General features: G+C 39.4%; 2 protein-coding genes across 7 annotated transcripts in view; one reads left to right on the plus strand and one right to left on the minus strand.

The window, feature by feature from the left end:
- Positions 1 to 24,472, minus strand: part of LOC141443296 (uncharacterized) — a 465,577-nt gene extending 441,105 nt beyond the window's left edge. For 2 of the 6 annotated variants that reach the window (XR_012453009.1, XR_012453008.1), the window contains exons 1-11: positions 24,279 to 24,472; positions 23,105 to 23,174; positions 22,408 to 22,588; positions 22,207 to 22,319; positions 21,655 to 21,803; positions 21,241 to 21,296; positions 19,296 to 19,343; positions 17,618 to 17,729; positions 16,033 to 16,138; positions 14,873 to 14,918; positions 12,531 to 14,157 (exon numbers count right to left, since the gene is read on the minus strand). Coding sequence is in view for 4 of the 6 variants with exons in the window: in XM_074108528.1 (XP_073964629.1) it covers positions 14,016 to 14,157; positions 14,873 to 14,918; positions 16,033 to 16,138; positions 17,618 to 17,729; positions 19,296 to 19,343; positions 21,241 to 21,296; positions 21,655 to 21,803; positions 22,207 to 22,319; positions 22,408 to 22,588; positions 23,105 to 23,174; positions 24,279 to 24,422 (1,167 nt within the window). In the remaining 2 variants the exon portion in view is untranslated. The other 4 variants (XM_074108528.1, XM_074108531.1, XM_074108530.1 and 1 more) reach the window with 4 other exon arrangements.
- Bap55 (Brahma associated protein 55kD) lies at positions 238 to 9,797 on the plus strand. Its single transcript, XM_074108731.1, is given in 9 exon segments — positions 238 to 666; positions 975 to 1,126; positions 2,008 to 2,234; positions 2,976 to 3,093; positions 4,276 to 4,407; positions 4,952 to 5,102; positions 5,682 to 5,750; positions 5,753 to 5,881; positions 7,574 to 9,797. Coding segments are annotated over 9 exon segments (1,284 nt in total). The 5' UTR covers positions 238 to 464; the 3' UTR covers positions 7,678 to 9,797.
- Positions 24,473 to 24,837: the final 365 nt, after the last annotated feature.

A 24,837-nucleotide genomic window follows, 5' to 3' on the forward strand; every position in this document is an offset into this window, starting at 1 on the left:
TCGCTTGATAGAGACCACTAGAGACGATGCGCTGCTCGCGTTTAATCGCTGTACGTGCTAAGGCAAAAACCATAAGAAAAACTCACTAAAATGCCAAAAAAAAAGTCTACTCGAACGCTGTCAAAAATATCTACACTGGTAACAATAATCACGTTCCATTGCACGCATTGCATTGTTGATGGGCTTAACCAAATCAAATTTTAATATTAATAAAATTGCCAGCTTCCTACTTCAGCACTGCTTGTGTTATGATTTTTTTATCATTCAACTTAGTTAAAAATTGTTTACTTCCGCATAAAATAATAGAATGGAAATCAATATAACATGGCACGTTCCGTTTTACCCAAACGTAAATCGACCAAACAAAACGCTAAGTTTGTGATTTAAGCGAAGCGAACAAAACACCGCGTAAAATTTATCTAAAAAAATCATTCATTAGTAATTATAAGTAAAGTGTGTGCGAAATGAGTGGTCCGAACGGCATGTTATACGGTGGGGACGAGATAGGAGCCCTAGTGTTTGATCCGGGCCATCATAGCTTACGCGTAGGTTATGCTCAGGAAGATACTCCAAAAGCGGATATACCTGCCGTGGTCGGCGTTGGACCAGCTACACATATCCCGGATAGCGAGGAAAAGGTTCCCGACGGAAATGTTACGCAGACCGGTAAGTAATTACGCTGAAAATAGTTATTATTTCTTCAGCACTGCAGTGCGTAAGACAAGGGAAATTTTGCCCGAAAAATGCGTCGTAAAGGTTCACTACTGAACCTGTACCAACAATCACTAACACTGTCACGAGTGTATGTAGTAACTTGGGAGATACTTTATTTCGAGTGAGAATTTTCTTTAACAAAATTACCTTTTTCTAGCCTTTTTTCCATCTCATAGAGACCTGTTACTGGTATTAGAAGTATACTCCGTTAAAATTTGTCTTTGACTGTGTTAACACAATTTTATTGTTGATATTTGCAGGCACAAAAGCAGGTTCCGAGCTCCGGCACTACATAGATGTGACAGAGTTGCATGTCCCTCGCCCTGGGATGGAGGTGCAGACATACATGAAGGACGGCCAGGTCGACAACTGGGACTTGTTTGAGAAGATGCTTGACTATTGCTACACTAAGGTAATATAATGGAGGGGATTCACTCCTTTAAAAGAGTTTTTAAAGATGAAGAGTTTTTCTTTTGTGCCAGACAGGATTTGAATACTCATAGTAGACTATATTGTGTTTCTTTCTGTGCCTAATACTGTTATAGTCAGACTCCTTTCATCATCTTTTTTTTTTACCAATAAATAAAATCATCATCATCACCATCATATCAGCTGTAGGATGTCCACTGTTGGACATAGACCTCCCCGAAAGACCTTCAGTTGCTTTGAAAAAAGTCAAAAATTTAAAATTCAACATCATTTTATTCAGTAAAGAGGCAATGGGCACTTTTACACGTCATTTTTTAACATCGCCAAGATGAATGCGCCGCAAGAAACTTGGCAATCATTTTTCCAAAAAAAAATAATTACATACAAAATACTTAAAAACTACAGTATAAAATTAAAGAAACATGAAAAGAACAATAATAATACAGGGATGTATGGGGTCCCTTTGTTACAAAACTAAGGGTCCCCATACATGTCAGGTAAGGTCATCCATCCATCTTGATGATGAACATCCTAAGCAGTGCTTGCCACTCCACAGTCTCCATTTGAGATCATATGAGTCCCAATGTATGTGCTCGGAACTCAAACTTGAGGAGAAGGGTACTTAATTCCCTTGCGTAGGGAAAATGAGCAAGCACCCATGAGGCTGACAGGATCACCTGGAGTGTTCGAAGCCTCAACAAAAAAAAGAGAAAAAAAAAAAGAAAAGCCAATGTCCATCTATTCTCTATGCAATATGGCCAGCCCGCCTATTGCCACTCCATCAAACAGCTAATTTGCTTGGCAATATGAATCACCCTCGTTCTTCTAAACCATAGACTTCTTTAACGTGACTTAAATACACAGGTCATTCGTTCCCCATCGGAGCACCACCCAGCTCTCTTCACGGAAGCAGTCTGGACATCCCGGCCGGCCCGTGAGAAGCTGGCTGAGCTTCTGTTTGAAAAGTACCAGGCGCCTGCATTCTTCCTCGTCAAGAATGCCGTGCTCTGTGCATTTGCTAATGGAAAGAGCACAGCGCTGGTGGTTGATGCTGGTGCCAGTCAGACGTCTGCAGTGCCAGTGATTGATGGGTAAGGGTTTCGATTTGATTCTACCAACGTTTAGACCGTAGTATTGGTACTGTCCACCTATTTGATTTCTAGGCCACCACAAATGACATTTTATGTCATTTGAGAAACATTGTTATGGACAATACCAACCGACGACCAAACCAACGGATGACCGGATGGCCAAGTTGTTAGGAAACCTGACTACGAAGCTTGAGGTCCTGGTTTCATTCCCGGTCGGGCAGACATTTGTGTGAATAGTACAAATACCCGAGTTGGATGTTTAATATGTATTTATGTTTGTATTTATCTATATAAGTATGTTTATCCTTTGCTTAGTATCCATAGTACAAGCTTTGCTTAGTTTGGGACTAGGTTAAAAAAAAAAGTCATTTATATTCCTATATTTGTATTTTACTTTTACACTTCCTTAAAATTCAAATATCCATAACCGAAACTATCGGATAATACGCAATAATTTAACATCCGTAACTGAAACCGGTATTATGTTTGACATATATCCATATCCATATCCAGTCCAGATCCGAAATGTTACAAACTGGTAGTGACATCCTGGTAGTCCGGCCAGGATTGTCTCCGCAGGACAGAACTCTTCAACGGTTAATGGCATCAACTTGAAATTTGGTATGCAAATGTAGTTTGGGTGACAATGCAAGTACAGTCAACAAAAAGTAGTCATTAAAAAAACTTTTATTAAAAATTAAATTTTTACCAAAAACTTATTGTAAACAAACTCGTCCACAGCTACGCTCTGGTGAGCGCGGCGGTGCGGTCCCCGATCGGCGGCGACCACCTCGCGGCGCAGGCCAAGAATCTCCTCAACACCATGCACGTACAGATGCTGCCTGTCTACAGCATACAGGTAACGGAGCATTCCCATACTACACAAACCTTTATAATGGATTTTAACAAAATCCCTCATTGGACAGGCCTATGCATCCAGAGACGTGATTTCAGTGCAAGGGAGAGTGTAATATCTGTCTGTAATGTTGTCTTTGAAGACAATTAAAAAAGTGAAAAATGATATGCACGCATCAGCTATAAGCTGCCTGTGCATTATAAATAATAATAATAATGTGGTGTATATATCTGAGGCTCCCCATGAGGCTCACACTGTCACATTTGGTGTGCTCTAGCTTCGGTAAAATATCGGAAAAAAAAAATCCCCTCTTTGGTGACCAACGGTCGTACAGTCAAGGAAACTGATTTGCGTACCAGGGTGGAACATTCATGCTACCTACTAATGTCATGTTGACATCCTATACACCTGCCATAGAAATCATAGTGAAATTGATTATGAAAAGGTTCCAACCTGGTAAATCAGTTTCCTCGACTGTACATGCCCACTTTCTTTTAGTTTTTACCAGTGGCGTAGCTACCAAGGGCTAGGCGGGGCAGTGCCCCGGGGCCCTCGAAATTCTGCTTTATAGCTGATGATAAAGTTGCTTAGCATTTTTAAAGTATTTGTATATATAATGATTTTACTTCATAAAACCTTACCAGTTTTGATAGCAGAGGGCTCCATTTTTTTATTTGCCCCAGGGCCCTAGGTTACCTAGCTACGCCACTGGTTTTTACGTCGGGTTGCAATTCATAAAACTGGTTTTAAAAGAATTCGTTGTTTCAACCACCTCATTTTCGTCACATTTTTTTTTACGGATGGACTGTAGAATTTCATGACATTTTTGTTTATTTTTTAAATTGTACTTCTTCTACCAGACATGGTATGGTTTTTTTTCGTAAAACCCCGTAAAATAACAAAAAATCCTATCAATAAATAAAAATATTATCAATGCGAAATATTTTGAGTAGGTGTGTGTGTGTTTGTTAGTCCTTCACGCTAAAACGGCTGGTCGGATTTGGATGAAATTTGGTATGTAGTTTGGTATATAGACGTCTAATTGGTTTAAGAGCGTGTGAGTGTTCGGTAATTCCCACAGGAGTTTGGTGAAATTTTACTTAAATTCGACTTCAAAACTAATTATCTATTCTAGCAAAGCCGGGGATAACGTCTAGTAGGTTAATATAAATATCTGGATTTCAGAGCAAAGAGGTCATCCGCGAGCGAGAGAGAGCGCGCTACACCCTCAAGACACTGCCGGCCGGTCTCACTCACTCCTGGCAACAGTACATGCTAAAAAGACAGTACGAAGACTTCTGCCACTGCATAGCCCATGTAAGTTTTTTTTATTAAATGTAGGTAGGTACAGATACAGTACCCGGCTAATTAATATCAGCCACAGCGGAGCGTGCAAAAATATCTACACTTCCTTCCGACCCTAGAAATAGAGTCGTATCAGATTATGCACGCTTGTTGTGTCAGATATTGGTGCTTGTGTCTGTATTATTTTAAAATTTATGACGGTGGAAGCATTACACTTCCACTGAACGTAGATATAGTTTAGATATAAGTAGTTAGTGTAGTATTGTAACTAAGGGACCCCATGTATTCATCCCTGTATTTTTATTATTATTATTTTTTGTATTTTTTTTTCTTTAATTGTATAATATAGTTTTTAAGTATTTTATTTGTAATTGTATTATTATGAAAAAATGACTTTCTGCCAAGTTTCTTGCGGCGCATTCTTCTTGGCAATGATGGTCTTTCCGAAAGAGCTGGTAGTTTAAAAAATGACGTGTAAAAGTACCCATTGCGGCCTATTTACTGAATTCATTTGAATTTTGTACACTGCCCGTAATGTATATGATTTTTTGGGCAGGTGTCCGAGTCGGCGTACGACGAGCGTGTCGCGGCGACGGTGCCCGGGGTGCATTACGAGTTCCCCGGCGGCTACCACCAGGACTTCGGCGTGGAGCGGTTCAAGATGGCGGAGTGTCTGTTCGAACAGAGCCTCGGAGCGCCGCATCTAGGTAACACTAAAACATAGATAAAACTAGTGTCCGGTCGAAGTTTTGGTTTCGGTTCTCGTATTTACAATGATTGAAGTAATTATACCCATGAAAAAAAGATTTTCATATATTCTTTATTGTGATGATGATAGTTATTATAATGATGATAGTGATGATGATTATGATAATGATGAGGATAGTGATGATAATAATTATTTATGATGTACTCATCATAGGTTAGGATTCATTTTTAGACAAGTAATGCAGAGGAGTCGTCGTTATGTACTTTTTATAATTTAATGAATTAATTTATATAAAATTTTGCTTGAACTTTTTCTATTCAATAATTTTAGGACTTGAATTATGAGTAATAGTAACGATGAGGATTATAATTATAATAATGATGATAGTGGTGATTATAATTATGATGATGAAAGTGATAATAATGGTGATAATTATAGTGATGATGTGATGATAGTGATGATGAATGTAATGATCAAGTGATATAGGGGTCAATCACGCTCAGTTTTATGTAAAATAAAATATCATGATAATGATAATAATTATGATGATGATAATTGCTATGTCGTGTTGTGTTAGCGTGTGCGGCGGCGCAGGCGTGCGACGCGGACGCTCGTCCAGCGCTGTGGGGCGCCGTGGTGGCGTGCGGCGGGGCGCCAACACCGCCGGCTGGCTGGAGCGCCTCGCCAAGGAGCTGGCCGCGCGGGCGCCCTCCGCGCACCGCCTCAAGAGCCACGCCGCGCCCTCGCCCATGGAGCGACGGTTCGCCGCCTGGATAGGTCAGACACACACAAACCGCTAGCTAGCTATTTTTTTTTAGCCACTTGACAGTCCGACGATACCATGGTATCCAACACCAAAATGCTTCAACCCGTCCGTGGAAAAATCTTATGAGCTATTATTATATAAATAGTACTTGAATAAGTAAACATTAATTAACGTCACAGTATTTTTTTCTTTATTCGAAACGTTGTAGTTAGAAAATTGTGGCTGCGCGGTGCGTTGCGTCCGTCGATAAAAAACCCGGACAGTTTCAGGCATATGACGACCGCACACTCCGGACTGTCAAGTGGTTAATCACCAGCATTAATATCTGCCACAGAAGAGCGTGCATAAATATCTGACACGTCCTACCGGCCCTAGAAAAAGAATCGTATCAGATATTTATGCACGCTTGTGTCAGATATTGGTGCTTGGTGCTGGTGTTTTTTTTTTATTCGATTGTATTGCAAACAAGCAAGTGGGTCTCCTGATGGTAAGAGATCACCACCGCCCATAAACATCTGCAACACCAGGGGTATTGCAGACGCGTTGCCAACCTAGAGGCCTAAGATGGGATACCTCAGTGCCAGTAATTTCACCGGCTGTCTTAGGGCCTGGACACATGTCGCCGGTACGGTGCCGTCTACGGTGTCACGGCGCGGCGCCGTCAAACGGCGTCGTGCTGAAACACGGTGCCGCGTACGGTGCCGTACACGGCGCCGCGAACGGCGTCGTACCACGGCGCGGTGCCGTGGTACGACGCCGTGCACGGTGCATCGCTTGGTAGTTTAACTAGTTTTCGTTTTGCTGCTGAACGCATAACACGCAAGTACAACCATCGGTTCAAATATACAAAACAATTGTCGTTTTAAATATATACAAGTATACAGTTTTTGCCTTGACATGGACCAAGAAAAACGTATTCTCCTGCTCCTACTGCTAAGACGACGAATGAAGAAAAAACAGAAACGAACATATTGGGTGAATCCATACATGTCTTTAATGAACCATGATGGAGGTCATTTTAAGAGAAAATATGAAGCACTGAAAATATGTGGGGATGACAAATTTTACGAGTATTTTAGAATGTCCATATCAACTTTTGAAGAACTGTTATCCAAGATAGCGAGTCGTATACAAAAGCAATACGTATTCAGAAAACCTGTTGAGCCTTTGGAAATGCTTGGATTAACTATAAGGTAAGAAATAAAATTAAACTACCAAGCGATGCACCGTGCACGGCGTCGTACACGGCACCGCGCCGTGGTACGACGCCGTTCGCGGCGCCGTGTACGGCACCGTACGCGGCACCGTGTTTCGGCACGACGCCGTTTGACGGCGCCGCGCCGTGACACCGTAGACGGCACCGTACCGGCGACATGTGTCCAGGCCCTTACTCTCCACGCCGAAACACAACAGTGCAAGCACTGCTGCTTCACGGCAGGATTAGCGAGCAAGATGGTGGTAGCAATCCGGGCGGACCTTGCACAAGGTCCTACCACCTGCAAAATTTGTTGTTATAGCTGCCACAGTAAATCATAGTCTGTAAAAATTTCAAGCCCTGTGACAGACGGACGGACAGACAGCTGAGTCTCGGTAATAAGGTTCTGTTGGCACCCTTTGAGCACGGAACCCTAAAAAGATGAGAAGGGTACTTGATGTGCTAATAAATGTGAAGAAACTTCTTAACCTCCCATATTTGTCGGCAGGCGGTTCCATCCTGGCTTCCATCGGTTCCTTCCAGCAGATGTGGATATCCTCGCAGGAGTACGACGAAGGCGGCAAGGGGCAACTCGAGAGGAAATGCCCTTAGATTTAACGTATGTTATATTGATACACAGTGTTATTTTTGATTTCCGTTAACTTTAAAGGGCTCCATCCGTGGTAAGATTGATCGCTACGATCAATCAGACGAGAATCGTAGCGATGAGGCCCTATATAACGAAGTGCAAATTTCGAACTTCATATCTTGCCGTGCCGCTGACTTATATTATTTAATACGAGAATGAGTGGGACGGTACGATAAGAACTTCGATTTCTGATTTTCGTTTCGTTAACGATATTGACATACATTATCGATCGGTTTGTAACGACGGGTCGTAAAGATGAATCTTATCATGTATGAGCTTTTAAGAGAACATTGAACAGGTCAAATGAAGTTGATTTCTCCTAGACTAGTGGCTGTGACTGTTCAAAAGATAATCAAGAGTTAGATAATTAATTATACGCAGTAAAACAGTTAAGCATCTTAATTCAATGACTTTTTTTAATGTCCGTAACTAAAGCGTTTTTATTTCACACGTATTTAGCAAAAGAAGATTTGTATTTTTTATAATTTGACTAGTTTCTATCAATGAACGAAGCCCGACGTCGAAGACTGAGGGTTTTAATGAGTCGATGTTCGTAATTCTAGAACCGCCCGTGCGACATAGCCTCTGTCGAAGTTAACGGAAATCTATAATACAAAATACTTTACTCTGTGTTCAGCATAATATGTATGTTAAACACAGAGTATAAAGTAGTTTGTGTTAAAAATGGTCTTAGGGAGCGTTCAAGTATTACTTAACGCAATTTGGGGGGGGGGGGGGGCTTGTGAAACGTTACGGCGCGTTACATTGGGGAAAGTGAAAATCTTCAAAAATTGCGTTATTCAATACTTGAACGCCCCTTTGATATCGTAGATTAATTGGAATATGCTACTGAATATAATTTTGCCGAAACGAAAGGGTAAAAAAATAGGATTTTTTAATGAATTTAATTTCAATACCCTTTACTTCTCTTTTTAGAGTATTCTCAAAAAACAGAGTGTATTCTTTCACATGTTAGGTAAAAATGAAATACATATTTTACACTGAAATTACTCAATTACAAAATGGTAGAAGTGGAAGCTAGGTACTCGGCAAAGGGTCATTATACAAGCGTTTAATTGTTTTATTTTCGTGGCCACATTTTTGTTGATAATTGTAACTGGAGGATTGTTAGTTTCCAGTTTGTCTAGTAGAAGCTGTAGAAGTCCAGGACGTCTATAAAAAATAATGTAATGCCATATTCTACAGACAGTCCATTCATAACGACGACCGGATGGCTAAGTGGTTAGAGAACCTGACTATGAAGCTTAAGGTCACAATTATCATCATCATCATCATTATCATCACATCCTCAATATAATAAATAATAAATATCACGGGACAATTCACAACAATTGACCTAGTCCCAAAGTAAGCTTAGCAAAGCTTGTGTTTATGGGTACTAAGCAACGGATAAATATAATTATATAGATAGATACATATTAAACACCCAAGACCCGAGAACAAACATACGTATTTTTCATACAAATATCTGCCCCGACACGGGAATCGAACCCGGGACCTCAAGCTTCGTAGTCAGGTTCTCTAACCACTAGGCCATCTGGTCGTCAATTATCATCATTATAATTATAATCACCACTATCATTATTATAATTATCATCCTCATCGTTATTATTACTCATAATTCAGACGGCCGGATGGCCAAGTGGTTAGTGATCCTAACTACGAAGCTTGAGGTTCCGGGTTCGATTCCCGGCCGGGGCAGATATTTGTATGAATAATACTAATGTTTGTTCTTGGGTCTTGGATGTTTAATATGTATTTATCTATATAAGTATGTTTATCCGTTGCCTAGTATCCATAGTACAAGCTATGCTTAGTTTGGGACTAGGTCGATTTGTATAAAGTTTAGTGTCCCATGATATTTATTTATTTATAAAAAAATGTGACCACGAAAATTGTGGGGGTTGATGCGCTTGAATAATGACAGTAATATCTGGGTTTTTTAGCATTTTATTACAATTATTATGTATGTGTATTGTGATAAGTAGTGTAAATGAAGGATGGATGTTTAGAATATCTGTGGTAGTGAAATAATGGACTGAATTACAGTTTTTAACAACAATTAAAGCATTTTTATTACGTATCCTATTTACTATTAGTTTAACGGTAAGAAAAACGTCGCGGAAAAGCACACAAATAAATTCATTTCAGTTTCCAATCCGCGTTGTACTACAGCTCATGCCCTCTTATTCTGAGAGGAAGCCTGCGCCCAAAATTGGGACCTATACAAGGCGTCTTGTAATGTGGTTCGCTTAATTTTTGTAGGTTACGCGGCAGTGCAGGTTTGATAGTGTAGAGCGGGTTCTGGAGGGAAGTGTGTATACAAAATTAGGGGATCGCATTCTGTGAATAGTTTTGAACTCAGAAAAGCTTGCAAATTATGATTCTGAATGTTGCCAGGTGGTCTATTTTTCTTTTTAATTATTTTTGTCTTTTAGTCTGTTTTTCCATAATGTCATCAGTAGTCATCGCGTTTATTGCATAATGTCAGCTTCTATAATGTCTGAGTGGTGGTGGTGATAGATGGGTTTGTGTGATTTGTGCGTGTTCTTACAGTGCAGTGTGGAGGTGGAGGAACTGCATGAACACACAAATCACACAAACCTATCTATCACCACCACCACACCACACTGACACGTTTCGAACTCAACCAGAGCTCATCTTCAGAGTGACACAACCGTACACCATGCTACCAGTTGTTAGACTCTAACCAGAGCTCATCTTCAGAGTGACACAACCGTACACCATGCTTACCAGTTGTTAGAGTCTAACAACTGGTAGCATGGTGTACGGTTGTCACTCTGAAGATGAGCTCTGGTTGAGTTCGAAACGCGTAGTGTAGTATGGTGGTGGTGATAGATGGGTTTGTGTGATTTGTGTGTGTTCTTACAATGTGGAGGTGGAGGAACTGCATGAACACGCATATTTTGCATAAGCTTAGCTAATGTAAGGTCGCGGGTGAGCAAGGAAATTATTTTAGTTCATTGATATGGACCTCCGCAAAGTAACGCCTGATTCAATAAATTACGAATAAACACAGTTGAAATAAAACTAAATCATTTTATTTACAAACATTTACTAGTATTTAAAGGAATATTCCTTACACCTAAAACAAAATGCAGTTTCGTTTAAGATAAACCTATCACTCACAATGGACCGTTAACTGCTATCAAATCGAGATTAGAATACGACTGAGCACATACGTCGTTTTTGATTTAACACATGAAATTACACTGCCAATGGCAGAGTCTGCAGGTAAATGAAAATACATATTTCAGTACAGAGTTCTACAGCTTGAGAAAAAAAAAACAGTAAATAATATTACAAAGTTAATTAAATTACAAATATAATGTAATTATTATAGGAACACTGTTTAAAGGACCAAGATACCAAGCGTGTGTAACTAATAGTTGTGTGTGTGTCTTTGCAATAAACTTGCTTTTATCTGAAGAAACGGTGTTTTAAAGTGTCAACAATCCCCTAATCATATACCCTACAAGCAACACAAACTTGTACATGTACGTTCGGCCCCGGCAACGATCCACTAAGCCAGGGTTTCTCAAACTTATGGGTCCACGTACCCCTGTTAAAGTTTCTAGACGATAGCGAACCCCTACCCCCCCCAAAGAACGTAATAAAATTGACTGATGGAGAAACTAAAAATAAAAAATGCAAAAATACTCCAAAAACCAATCTTAATCATCTTGCTTGTCTTGCATCCTGGTGGTTTTTGGAGTCACGTAAACCGTGTCGCGAACCCCCTACCGTCAAATAGCGAACCCCTAGGGGTTCGCGTACCCCAGTTTGAGTAAGCCTGCACTAAGCTCTTATGCTATGCCTAAGCATATCCCACAGCAGTCACTTCCATACACACGTATACGTGTCACTGGCGTAACACATCCCAGTGCCAGTGACACAACGTCTGTGACTTTTTAGTTCTTTTTAGTTCCTTGTGCAAGGTCCGCCCGGATTGCTACCACCATCTTGCTCGTTAATCCTGCCGTGAAGCAGCAGTGCTTGCACTGTTGTGTTTCGGCGTGGAGAGTAAGATAGCCGGTGAAATTACTGGCACTTGAGGTACTTATCCCATCTTAGGCCTCTAGGTTGGCAACGCATCTGCATTACCCCTGGTGTTGTAGATGTTTATGGGCGGTGGTGATCTCTTACCATCAGGAGACCCACATGCTCGTTTGCCATCCAGTCTAATAAAAATAAATAAATAAATAAATAATAAAATTACACCTATGCCAGTGACACGCATGTCGTGTCAAAATAATTCGTTCCTCCTAAAGGCTGGCCTAGCGTAAGGGCTTAGAAGAACGTTGCCGGAGCCGAATGCGGCCCACTAAGCTATTACGATAGGCATAGCGCACATCCCACAGCAGTCACAAATACGTGTCACTGGCATAGGAGTAAGAACTAAAAAGTCACAGACGTGTCACTAGGGCCGAACGTGTTAATACTTCACCACGAATGTATTTTTTAACCCCTGACGCAAAAAGAGGGGTGTTATAAGTTTGACCGCTGTGTGTCTGTCTGCGGCACCGTAGCCCTTAAACGGGTGGACCAATTTGAATGCTGTTTTTTTTATTACAACGATTCAATAACAAGAAAATTATGTGAAAGTAATGACAGATGCGAAAAATACTTTCATATTTTTATACAATAAAGAACACAGATTCGCCAAGAATATACTCCTTCCTTCTTTCTGTAAAAAGGTTGCCTTGAAGAGATCGCTCTTAAGCGATAAGGCCGCCTATTGTTACCTCCCTTGTAATTTTCTCTGTGTAAGTACCTGTTTTCTGTATCGCTTACTATTTCTTGTGTACAATAAAGAGTAATTGTATTGTATTGTATTGTATACTCGTAGTTGTAATAATTATGCAATCAATGATTATAATGAAGCATACTTTTAAATCTATAACCCCCTTATTCATAAACGACAATCAAACCTATTTTAGTTAAAATGCCGCTAAAATTCGTCTGTCCTTATCTGTCACTTCGACATTTGTATTTGTTAGAAAGGGACAAAGCATTTGTTAGTTAACATAGGCTTGTTAAGTTTTATGAATAAGGGGGTAAGTGTCTGCGCTCAAACTATTGACAAAGCAATTTATATAACTATGTACAGTTCAGGATCAGCATGTACAGACGCGGCCACATGCAGTCGCACGACGCTCGTTTCCAGCGACAAATCTGGTCACGTGACATACAGCGATAAAGCTGAAGATGTTGAGCTTTATCGCCGAAAAAAAACCTATGGAATTTCGGTAAAAACAGTTATTTCATTCACTCCAATTTCTTTTATTTGTACCACTGCCGCAACTGCTACTAAATGAGATTTAACAAATCAGCTTCCAAGACCAAGATCATTCCTGCAAGCAGCCACCTTGACGCTGCTGCTCGGCGCTACTTTTTTGAGTCGCGGGTAATTCAAAATGGGGTCACGTGACCACATTTATCGCTAAAAACGACTGACGAAAACTGCATGTTTCTTTCTAATCTGTGACTACAAAATAATGGTGAATAATGTACGTCTCGTGTTATACTGGAGTTTACAGTCAACTTCAACTTTTTTCTTTTTGGCAACCGGTCGCTTTAGGTTAGCAACCACTACTGCCGAAGTCAGAAATATCTTTATTCTTTACTTGTCGCTATCGCTTCGTTTTTGAACTTTTGGCATGAAATTGACAAGGCTTATAGTGACAATGTACTAAAGTGTAGTTCTTTTTGACCTCAACTGTACCATGAGCCAAATAAGTGGTCTATCAATTTTTAAACAAGTTCCTACACGAACTTTCAAGTTGACAGACACGTCTATTGGCATTATTGTTTTATGACATGCAAACGATTATCAACTTTAGGGTGGTAGACCAGATATTTGGCTGATGGTACCATAAAAAGGTATTAGACTGATTTCAATGATTTTGAAACATACGAATAAAGAATTTAGGGGCACGTATCTGAATATAGAAAATTGTAATATCGATTGTAAAAATATCGACAGTCAAAATATCTAACCTACTTTCGATATTTTAACCGTCGACTTTTTAAAATTAGACATATTAATTCTAGATATTCAGACGTCCCCGAATTTAGATAATCATCCAACTTAATTTCCACACAAACCCTGATCGTCATTCCCTCAGACGGATAAAAAATAACCCCCCAAGTATACAAAAAGTAAAAGTTTTTCATATGTGTGCCAGTTAGTTACCAACTACACCATAATGCACCCGGCGAAACTTCGAAAAACTACTTTTAAATATTGAAGCTCTACTCAGCCATTAGTTCTCAGCTGGCGTTGTGTTTCTGCTCGATATGCTTTCTGAATTCCGGTCGCGACGCGGACTCGAACCCGCACGCGCCGCAGACCAAAACGTCTGCCGCCTCGGCCTCCGCCGAGTTTAGATAAACTTCGGCTGAAAAAAAAAATATAGGTATTAACAATCCTAACAATACATATTATAAATGCGGAAGCTCGTGTGTGCGTTCGTGACTCTTTCACGCAAAAAACTACACTACGCTGACGCGTTTCGAACTCAACCAGAGTTCATCGTCAGAGCAACACAATAGGGCATATTAGGCAAAGCTCGTCGCAGGGGGCAACTCTAGCACAAACCTCCATGACAACGTTAGTTCTCTTTTTAACCGACTTCAAAAAAGGAGGAGGTTCTATGTTCCAATGTTTGTATTTTTGAAGTCGGTTTTACTTTTTTGTTAAAATTTTTCTTTTTTATCGCGTATGAATTCGCCACTAGAGGCGCTAGTGTACCGTGAGGTCTCCTAAATGTCAAATCTCATAGTTTTTGGGTGAGCTACGCGGGTTTATCTGAAATTAATTATGGCAAATATGTATTCCGGGGCAATGAATGTCTGTGTTTTGAGACAGTTTTGTCTTTCGGAAACCTTTGTCCTCCCTTTTTTCCGAACAAAACGGGGACTATGCAACACTGTGGCATGCTCGATATTTTTATGGTACGGTTTTAAGATGCATTAAATATGATTTGAATCTAAACTTTGTATTCAGGCCCGTAATAACAGACTTTGAAAGCCATACTTAAAAACCTCACGCAACAGTGCGCCATCTAGCGAGACAAAAAACGATAGCCCTCATTGTTTTAATTAAATACTTACTACTGTTGGTGTCGTTGAGATGCTTCTCTTGAACATGTCTCATTAACTGCAATAAGAAAACTTAAATTAATTACTTTGTTTAAATTTGATTGGTGCGGTAATCTTGTACTAGCCACTGTAAATAAAATGTTATTAAAGTAAAAGGTTGTAGTTGAAGGTAAAAGGTTGTTTAAGGTAAAACACTGCAGTTAAGTGCGTTATTTTTTTGTATTCGACTGGATGGCAAACGATCAAGTGGGTCTCCTGATGGTAAGAGATCACCACCGCCCATAAACATCTGCAACACCAGGCATTGCCAACCTAGAGGCCTAAGATGGAATACCTCAAGTGCAAGTAATTTCACGGCTGCAACCAACACAACGGTGCAAGCACTGCTGCTTCACGGCAGGATTAGCGAGCAAGATGGTGGTAGCAATGCGGGCGGACTTTGCACAAGCCTGCTACCTACCACCTGCTGCGTCTAGTGTGTAGTGTGTTACCCCCTTATTCATAAAAAAACTTAATTGAGTTTGATTGCGGTCTGTTACTTAGCAGACTGATTAAGCTTAATAGACGGTTGTCAAGAAGTATGATTCATAAACGCTTGCTAGCAGTCTGCTAGTTGTTGAGCTGCTGATAGACGGATTAGACGCGTAATGTTGGCCATCTTGACAAATCAAAGACAAAAAATGGCCTCATCGGATAGTTAAAAAAATTGACGGCAGTGACATGAAATTAGCAGTGGACTAAAAAATAAAAGCGAGATGTTGTTTCCCGCCATTTCGATCCGCATGTTTATGTTGTGTAAAAGCCCATAATTATGTTAATCATCCTATTTTTTTTCATATTTATTGTTAATTTTATTGTTGCTTAATTAAGGATTTTAAATACAAATTCCCTGAAAATAAATTTTCCAGTTTTTTTTAATCTTTGCGTAGCCCTGCCTTTACTATAAATATCTTCGGTATGGTTTTTTGCTCTTGTCAAGGTCAGCTGTTCAAACTTGTGGCGGCGCAGTTGTGACTTAGCAGGGAGATAAGGCGGGTCTACGGTCCTCTAACTTAGCAGAGCCTTGATCGACTGATTAGCGCTAACAGACGTTTATAAATCATGTTTTAGCATTGGCCTTCAAGGAGCCTCGCGAGCTCTAACTTTTTATGAATAAGGCTGTTAGCGTGTACCTGCGAGTGCGTCCCCCCTGAAGGGGCAGCGCGCACACTGCAGCGTGGTGGAGGCCGCGCGCGCGCCGCCGCGGGACTTGCCGGCGCCGTCGCTGTGCTCCGTCGTCTATAACATGTACATATCCTAAGAACAATGTTCAATAACCTAACCAACAAAAAAATGGAAAACCTCCGACTTTGTCGATTCAAAGTTTAATATCTCAAAAACGGTTGAACCGATTTTGATGAAACATGTCTAAGAACCGTCGCTAGAAAACCTGATTTTAAATAAAAAAAAAACGCATTCAAATCGGTCTACCAGTTTAAGAGCTACGGTGCCACAGACAGACACACATAGCGGTCAAACTTATAACACCCCTCTTTTTGCGTCGGGCGGGGGTTAAAAAACAAATTCAAATCGTTTATTTGGCAAGTAGACCGCCAAGAACTCTTATACCTACATGTCAGTTTTTTTAACTATTTTCACTACCTGCGCTTTCGGAAAAACCATTGCCAAGAAACTTGGCAGTTTTTTTTTAAATAAACTAAAATAATTACAAGTCAAATATATTCCATCAGCCAAACATGTGATCTACCAGCCTAAAGTTGATAATCGTTTGCATGTCACAAAACAATAATACCAATAGACGTGTCTGTCAACTAAGGTTCGACTTTAGCGACATATTCATTTGGTAGGAACTTGTTTAAAAATTGATAGACCACTTATTTGGCTGAATTGAAGTAAAAAAAATACAGGAATGTATGGAATGGACATAATAGATAATAGTAAAAATAGTATGAGATCAAAAAGTTGAATGACCCAGAGCGTCGCCAACCGGTGGCCCATGAGGGGGCAAGTTGATATGGAGAATGAGAAAGTATGAATTGTAGAGAGCACATGAACTTTGGTTCTTAGGACTGGTTTAGTTTGTAACGAGGTGTCATACAGCTCGTTTCTTCCTAACTCTTTGTACTGTCTGGTTTAGCACATATTCAAAAAAATAACATTTAAATTCAAATTTCCTTTTCTAAATTCCACACCTGTTGGATTTACGTCAAGTAGTCATTCAGAGCCTCCGAGCTGAACAGATACTTGTCTTTTATCCTAGATCCTATAAATCTCCTAAAACTCCATAACTAGCTTATAATTTACTACTCCTATACGAAGGAAGGTTTTATCCTTATCCAGTTTCAAATAATTGTGCAGTGCATTTGTGAAGTTCCTTAAGTTCAATAGCTTGTAATACTGCTGGACTTCAGTGCTATTGAATTGTATAAAATAAAGAACTGGTCACGGAAACGTAAGTTGATTAACTATGTATTTTTATAATTGTTGATACAGTGTCAAAGCATACCTTTTAGATACTTAAGACCGCGTCTTTTGTCCGCAGGTGCCCTTTTATTATTATGTTAAATAAATATTACTGTCTGCCCTGTTCCTGTCTTCTTCATTACACCAACAACTACCGTCGTCACTACCTCGTGACAAGTTGCTTAACATTTGGCAACTTTTTCAGAATCCCTAGGGGGGGGGGGGCAGCTGCCCTTCCCTGCCCCCCCCCCTTGGCGACGCCCTTGCTGACCCATAAACAAACATTTCGCTCACCTTATGCGCCGTGAGTTCTTTGATAGCGTTGCACTTGAACGAGCACAGTTTGCAGGAATACAGGAACAGTTTGAAGTTGGGCGAAGACAGCAGGTCGTGGGGGTTGGGGAGGGCGCCGCGCCGCTTGCGCCCGCGCCGCGGCGCCGGCTCGCCAGCGCTCTGGACAAATAGCCATACAAAATTTTGTTCTTGAACTAAAAGAATTTCTTTGCTCACCCTTTATAATTATGACGGACCTCCGCAAAGTAACGCCTGATTCAATATTTTTTTTATCTACACCCATATAGTAAATCCTCATTATGCGTTCAAAAATCATAGGTATATGGGGCATTTTCGCGAGAAGAGTCACAGTTACCAAGTGGAGTCGAAAGGATTTTATTTTCATCAGTTATTTAAATATAATTTTATAATTAATTAGACTCTATATTCTGCCTAATATCATAAAATAAATACTACAAAACAACATATAAATGAGAAAAAATATTTATTGGTGACCACTCTGCAGATCAGGAACCACTTTGTAACTTTTTAAAGTAAAATTAGTTATTATACAGTTTTGTATGATTTGTGTTTACCATCGTTTAAGAACAGTTTTATGGTATACATACAAAAAATATCCCAATATAATGTCCTTTAAATTTATTCCAAAGGAAAAATCTCCACTTTGTTACTTTTTAGTCCTTTTCGTTAGAAAATTTTAGCGTCTTTCATCTAGGGTAGTTAGTTGTATGGTATTTTTAATTTATTTATTTAAGTTAAAAATTAAATAAATCAGTTTTATTATGCATCATTATTCTACATATAAAATTAAACAAAAATCATTTCGCATCAAATCAAAATAAAACAGTTACAAAACTGAACGCTGCAATTACAAAATGGAAGCATAAAGGCAAATTCACAAATAGAAAAAAAAACCCAAGTCAACTTTTAACCTGTAATAATCATTAATTGTTTGAACAACATTAATAATTGTTAATTTATATAGCTGTAATTTACATTTCGGCACAACATCACACCAATATTATTAAAATCATGCTAAATTAAATTACTTTATTGGCCTCAAATCACCTGGTGCAGCCGCCTTTACTTCCACTTCGTAACTATAGTGTTTCCATATATATGTAACCGAACAAATTGGAAGTAACGCATCCATGGTTCACGATCTAAAACTTTAATATTGTTTGTCAGTGAAATTTTTTCTCTGAGCTGAACAATGCAATCGATAAACAACCTATAAATTCCTAAAAAAAAATTAAATTAACAGCTAAACAAACTTGCCTTCTTAAATCCAGTTACAAAGTAGACACTTGCATTTGCGTGGTTACTCTCTTCACGTTTGAACCTGCTGAAGAGAAATTGTTAAAATGCTGACCTGTGAAGTTTTTAATTGTCTAATACTAGTGTTGCCACTATGTAATGCTTAAACTAGTTTGGAGATTTTTGTTTTATTTTTTAAATAAATATTACTGTCTGCCCTTTCCTGTCTTCTTCATTACACCAACAACTACGCGGTCACTACCTGTGACAAGTTTTAACATTTGGCAACTTTTTTAATCCCTACAATTTCTTTATACTTCCCTTGGGACACCCTCTATATTGCAATATAAACAAAGTTTTGAAACACCTTAAACGGTGTTCGAAATATCGTTGATCAGGGTAGGACAGGTCGAAACAGGGAGCGCCGCGCCGCTTGCGCCCGCGCCGCGGCGCCGGGCTCGCCAGGGCTCTAAGAATCTTTCTTTTCTAAAACTATATGAAAAATTTGCTCAAACTTTATAATTATGAACTCCGCAAAGTAACGCCTGATTCAATATTTTTTTTATCTACATCCATATAGTAAATCCTCAATTATGCGTTCAAAAACCATAGGTAATGACCAGCATTACGACATTGGATTCTATTATGATCACGGCTGTATCAGATTTCTGTATCGTAATGAGATTTCATACATCATTACAGTACGGGGGGGGGGGGACGCACGTGCAGCCACGTCGCGCGCGCAGCAGACATACCTACCTAGTTAGAGTTAATGCAGGTCATTCTCAATGGTTCGCGGAACACATGATAGAGGATTTAATATATGGATATAGATAAAATATTGTATGCAACTGTACGTAATTAGGCCTTAAAACACTACGCTACGCCTCGTTTCATAAACCCACACTCGTGTTTTAAGGACCCCTATTACGATACAGTAGCATAAAATACTAGTTCTTGTTAGAACTAGATTAAAGTACCTATAGTCCATATATCCACACTATACCTTACTCAACCTTAATTTAAGTGTTAGTTAATAAGTAAACCTCTTCTTAAAAATTACAAGAGATTAACATAGCATATGTTACGTATACTTAATAAATTTGCTATGCCCCAACAGGGCATCATTTTTTGTATTTTTTTTTTTTAATGTTTCAATTTTTGCAGTAAGTATATACTGAATACTGAAAATGAAACTAGATCGATTGGGATTGACTAAAAAAAATACACCAAACAATAGGGAATATGCATGTAGCACAAAACCGGAAAATAAAACGAATAACATAAAAATCACCAATATCTGTTGAAAAATAAGCAAGATATGAGCAATCGAAGTTTGCATGCCATCTCTTTTTCTAGAAAAAATAAATTTAGTATAAACTTTCTATAGCCGAGTTAAGACTTGCAAGAAGAATCAAGCAAGTTGCATTACATTGCGGGGCCGTAAAGCCAACGAGTTTGTAGTGATCAATCGAGAGCCGCAATGTAATGCAACTTGCACGATTTTTCTTTCAACCCTAAACGGCTTCAGGCCGTCGAGGCATAAACGTCAAAGTCTAGGACGGACCTGTCTGTCTAATGCGGGTGTTCCGACAGGCGAAATATCGCTAGATGGCGTTAGTATCGTAAGATCCGTTTGACGTTTGCTTGCGATTGGCTCATTAAGTTACTTAAACAATCACGAGCAAACGTCAAACTACAAAACAGATAAGTACAGAAATCAATCTACATACAAAGTGCGCTCGAGCAACGCACACATAAACATTGCTCACGGACACGAAATCTCGGACCGGTTGGGACCAGTGCGAGCGCGAGTGCCATGTGCTTGAGACACGCGCTGTGAACTTTTTTTATTTATTTTTTATTTGACGGGACGGCAAACGAGCAAGTGGTCAAGTAGTAAGAGATCACGCCCATAGACACCTGCAACACCAAGGGGCGTTTTTTGTGCAATAATGGAGAATGCGAATTTATTACACTTTAAAATATAATAATCGTGCATTTCGCCGATGTCGAAATCGTCGCAAGATATTTTATTATTTAGTTATTATTAATTTATATTTCCATTCTTCCCGTTTTATTCTCAACAATAAATCAAACAACTAGATACGAGTGCCACTGCCACAATAGTTTTTTGAGCATAAGCCATAGTTGACAACCCTAGAGCGTCCGCCAAGCGTAGGTATGAAAAGTGAAGTATTATGAGATTGACTTCTGACCTTTCTGTTTTGTGGTCAAACGGACCAACGGTACTAACGGTATCTATCGCTATTTCGCCTGTCTTTTAGCCCTCATTGCTAGGCCTGGTTTACGCGCACGAAACCGCAATCAAAGACCAGTTTAAATAATAGATGGTAATGACTCACTTCGCCTTTTGAATAGTTTTCGCTTTTTCCAACAACTCCACCGCAGACAGTTGTTTCTGGAACAAATATTTTCATTATCAAAAACATTTTAATACCACATAAACAATCCCGCATACAGTTAGTTAGATTACTTTTTGGAGTCTTTTTGTATTTTTTATTTTCAACTCCAAATTTTTGATACTTTTACGGTCATCCCGTGAAATCTATATATTTCCCAGCGCTGGTCTATTTTTCTGGTTTTTCTGTATATCCATGTTTCATAGCTTGTGTTTTCGTAGGAAATACAGTTAGTAAGTTAAGTTAGTTTAAGAGTAGGTACCCTACTGTGTATATCATTACCTAATTGTGAGCAATAAACGCAAAAAAACCACTAAATTAATTAAGTAAGTTAATGGAAAAAAAAACACTGCTCACCTTGGGTTTTTGCTGCTTGTTAACGGTATGCTCTAAAGCAGACTTGAGCATGACCACAGGGCCGTCCTCTCCATTCATCATCACATACTGGTCCTGATTTTCGCTGGTCAGATATAACTGCTTCTTACCCACATATGCGTTTTGCCCATCTGTGAATACCATAATTTTTCAGTACCGGATTCATTGACATCTATATACCATCAGCCAAATACGTGGTCTACCACCCTAACGTTAATAATCGTTTGCATCTCATAAAAAAATAATGCCAATAGATGTGACTGTCTACTTGAAAGTTCGACTTTAGCGACATATTCATTTGATAGGAACTTTTTAAAAATTGGTAGACCACTTATTTGGCTGCGTATCTTACGGCACTAGACTAGCTGTTTGACACAACCCCTTATTAACCATCCAAGACCCGAGAACCAACATTTGTATTTTCCATACAAATATCTGCCCCAACCGGGAATCGAGCCCGGGACCTCAAGCTTCGTAGTCAGGTTAGACCACTTGGCCATCTGGTTGTCACCAGTCTGGGATTCATGGTCTTACCATCCTCATTGTCACTGGTCTGCAGGACGCAGGTCACGCCCCCCAAATCCCCCTCCGCCGCCTCCTGGGCGGTCACGAGGCGATAGGACTCCTCACCATCCCCGTCCCCACATCTGTGAAGAAAGAAAATGTTTGTTGATATTTTTTTTATTCTGTTCATCTATATTTGTAGTTGACTGTACAATAAAGAGTTTGGCTCACTTGACCAGAGTGAGGCTGAGGACGTCCATGTTCATCAGCATCTTAGAGCTATTAGAGTCCAGGATCTGGTAACCGAGGTCCTTCTGCTCCGTGTCCTCGCTGCCTTCCAACATGTCCGGCAGGATGTGTTCACTGCCCCCTTCATTGTCATACGGTGTTACCTCTACTATCTCCAGTTGGCCTAAAATATAGATAGTTTTGTGTAGTAAGTCTGTTCACATAAAAATAAAGGCAGATCAACTGAGGGGCACGGGTCATGATCATGACCCCTACCGCCCCACCCGCACCTGGGCCCTGGTCTGGGTTGATTTTAATAAAATCTCTCTGGGACAAAAAAGCGGCTATTACACTGCGTCGTTCACTTAATGCGGTCGCCGAATTTGTTTCAAACTACTTCGGCGAACTACCGGTGCCGTTACATTAGTCTGTCCGTCTACTGTGGCGGCCATATTAAGGCGGTGGTAGCTGTCGCTCGCCGAATACGGCCGACTACCGTGTTCTTTACACTTTTGCGGTTTGTTATGCGGTGTAATTGCCGCTTAAGTTTAAATGTTTTATTTACAAAAAAGTTACTAGAATTTGACGATGTGCCTAGCTATAAAACTGGATCAGCCTTTGCATGAAACCTAAAATAAATATATTTATTAAGTTATTTTGCATTGTCATCTGTGTGACCTTTGCTGTGTACCATATTTACCATCTTTAAAATCTGCTGTGAGAACCTGCGTCTCTGTGATGACCTGCTCTTCATCCGACATGATGCTGACCTATAATAGAATAGTTAAATCATTATTTTTTTAAATAACATAAACCTTATGTTACCTAAGGAAAGGTGGTGTCCCCCAACACAGGTCAACTTTTAGGGCTTCGATCATTTACAGCAAGTTTTGTACAAAATATTTTTTTTGTGCTTGTTGCCACAGATTTTATCAATGAACTGAGTAGTCTGGCAAAGCTAATAATAATAAAATAGTGTACAAGTTTTATTCTTCAGCAGCTGGGAGACTGCTGGAAAACCGACTAATTAGTTGCAATCTTGCAATCGTATTAAACTGAAAGGGCTATCCAAACTTTTTACAAGCTTTTGCAAGTTAAATTTGACCCACTTCCAGTGATTGAATTGACTTGAAATTTGGCATACTTATGTAAATCTGGTGACAATGCAATAATCTGGCAGTGACGTCCTGGTGGTCCTGGCAGGATCATCTCTGCAGGGTAGCACTCCTCAACGGTTTATGGGATTGACTTGAAATTAGGTACGGAAATATAGTTTGGATCACAATGCATGTACAGTCAACAAAAAGTACAGTCTGTAAAAAAGCTTGTATTAAAAATGTTTTTTTTTACAAAAACTTATTAATAATTTAACGTTTAAATTGTAAAAAAAATACGTCATCATCATCATATCAGCTGTAGGACGTCCACTGTTGGACATAGGCCTCCCATGCCTGATGGCTGAGTGTATGGTCATGGAAAGCCTCTAGGAGACCGCCGCGAATCCCCTGGGAGAGCGACATGATGCCCCGGGGCGTCGCCACTCACAGTTCAGGAGACCCTGATCTAATGCATCTGGCCATCTGGCGTGTAATGCAGTTTCAGAAAAGTATAGGGTAATTGTAAAAATAATTTTATACTTGGACATCTTGGTTATATTTAGGTTGGAAACACCGTCAAACTCCAACGAAGACAATGTGTTCAACACATGCGAATACTTATAGAAATAAATAGCAAATTTTACCAAAATAAACAGTAAGTAATAAGTAGTGAGTAAATGTCAAAATGTTTTCAAAAAAATCTTGCAACACCAATGAAATCGGTGTTTCTACATAACGATGTTTTTAAGTTTATTATTATTGCAACAATCTACTTACTTTTGATGGCAACAATTGATTATTGTTGATGTTTGAACACGGGCAGTAATATAAAAGCTTTAAACTGTGAAGAAAGTAGGCATCCGACTGTAATTTCAACACAAATAACTGAAATACGACGCCATTACAGATTGATAATACCATACCACGGTAAAAATCTCTATGTCGTACACCGATTTACGATTTGTACCATAGTGTCAATGCTGCCAGTAAGTAAAATTTACCCCAATGTTAATTCCAATATTCAATTTTATTTTATAATCATGTTAATTTGAGATTAGAGTTATTTTAAAAATTAAAACGAACCTGAAAGTACAACTTTTCAAAATAAATTTGTTTTATAATTTTGTCAAAGTTCTTTCAATTAATATGGCGTCTACTCAAACGTGGCAGTGGCAAACAAAGCAAACATTGGAACGATGACTCATCGGAGGTACTACGAGCTCAACTCACCTCACGTCCTTTTCACCTGACGTTATTAAGTTTCCATCATTATTTTTATAATTGACTATAAATAAATTTATGTCACATAATTTGATCACAGAAATAAATAAGTAGG

The sequence above is a fragment of the Choristoneura fumiferana genome, chromosome 27 (assembly GCF_025370935.1).
Source record: "Choristoneura fumiferana chromosome 27, NRCan_CFum_1, whole genome shotgun sequence".
In the NCBI taxonomy this organism is placed as follows: Eukaryota; Metazoa; Arthropoda; class Insecta; order Lepidoptera; family Tortricidae; genus Choristoneura; species Choristoneura fumiferana.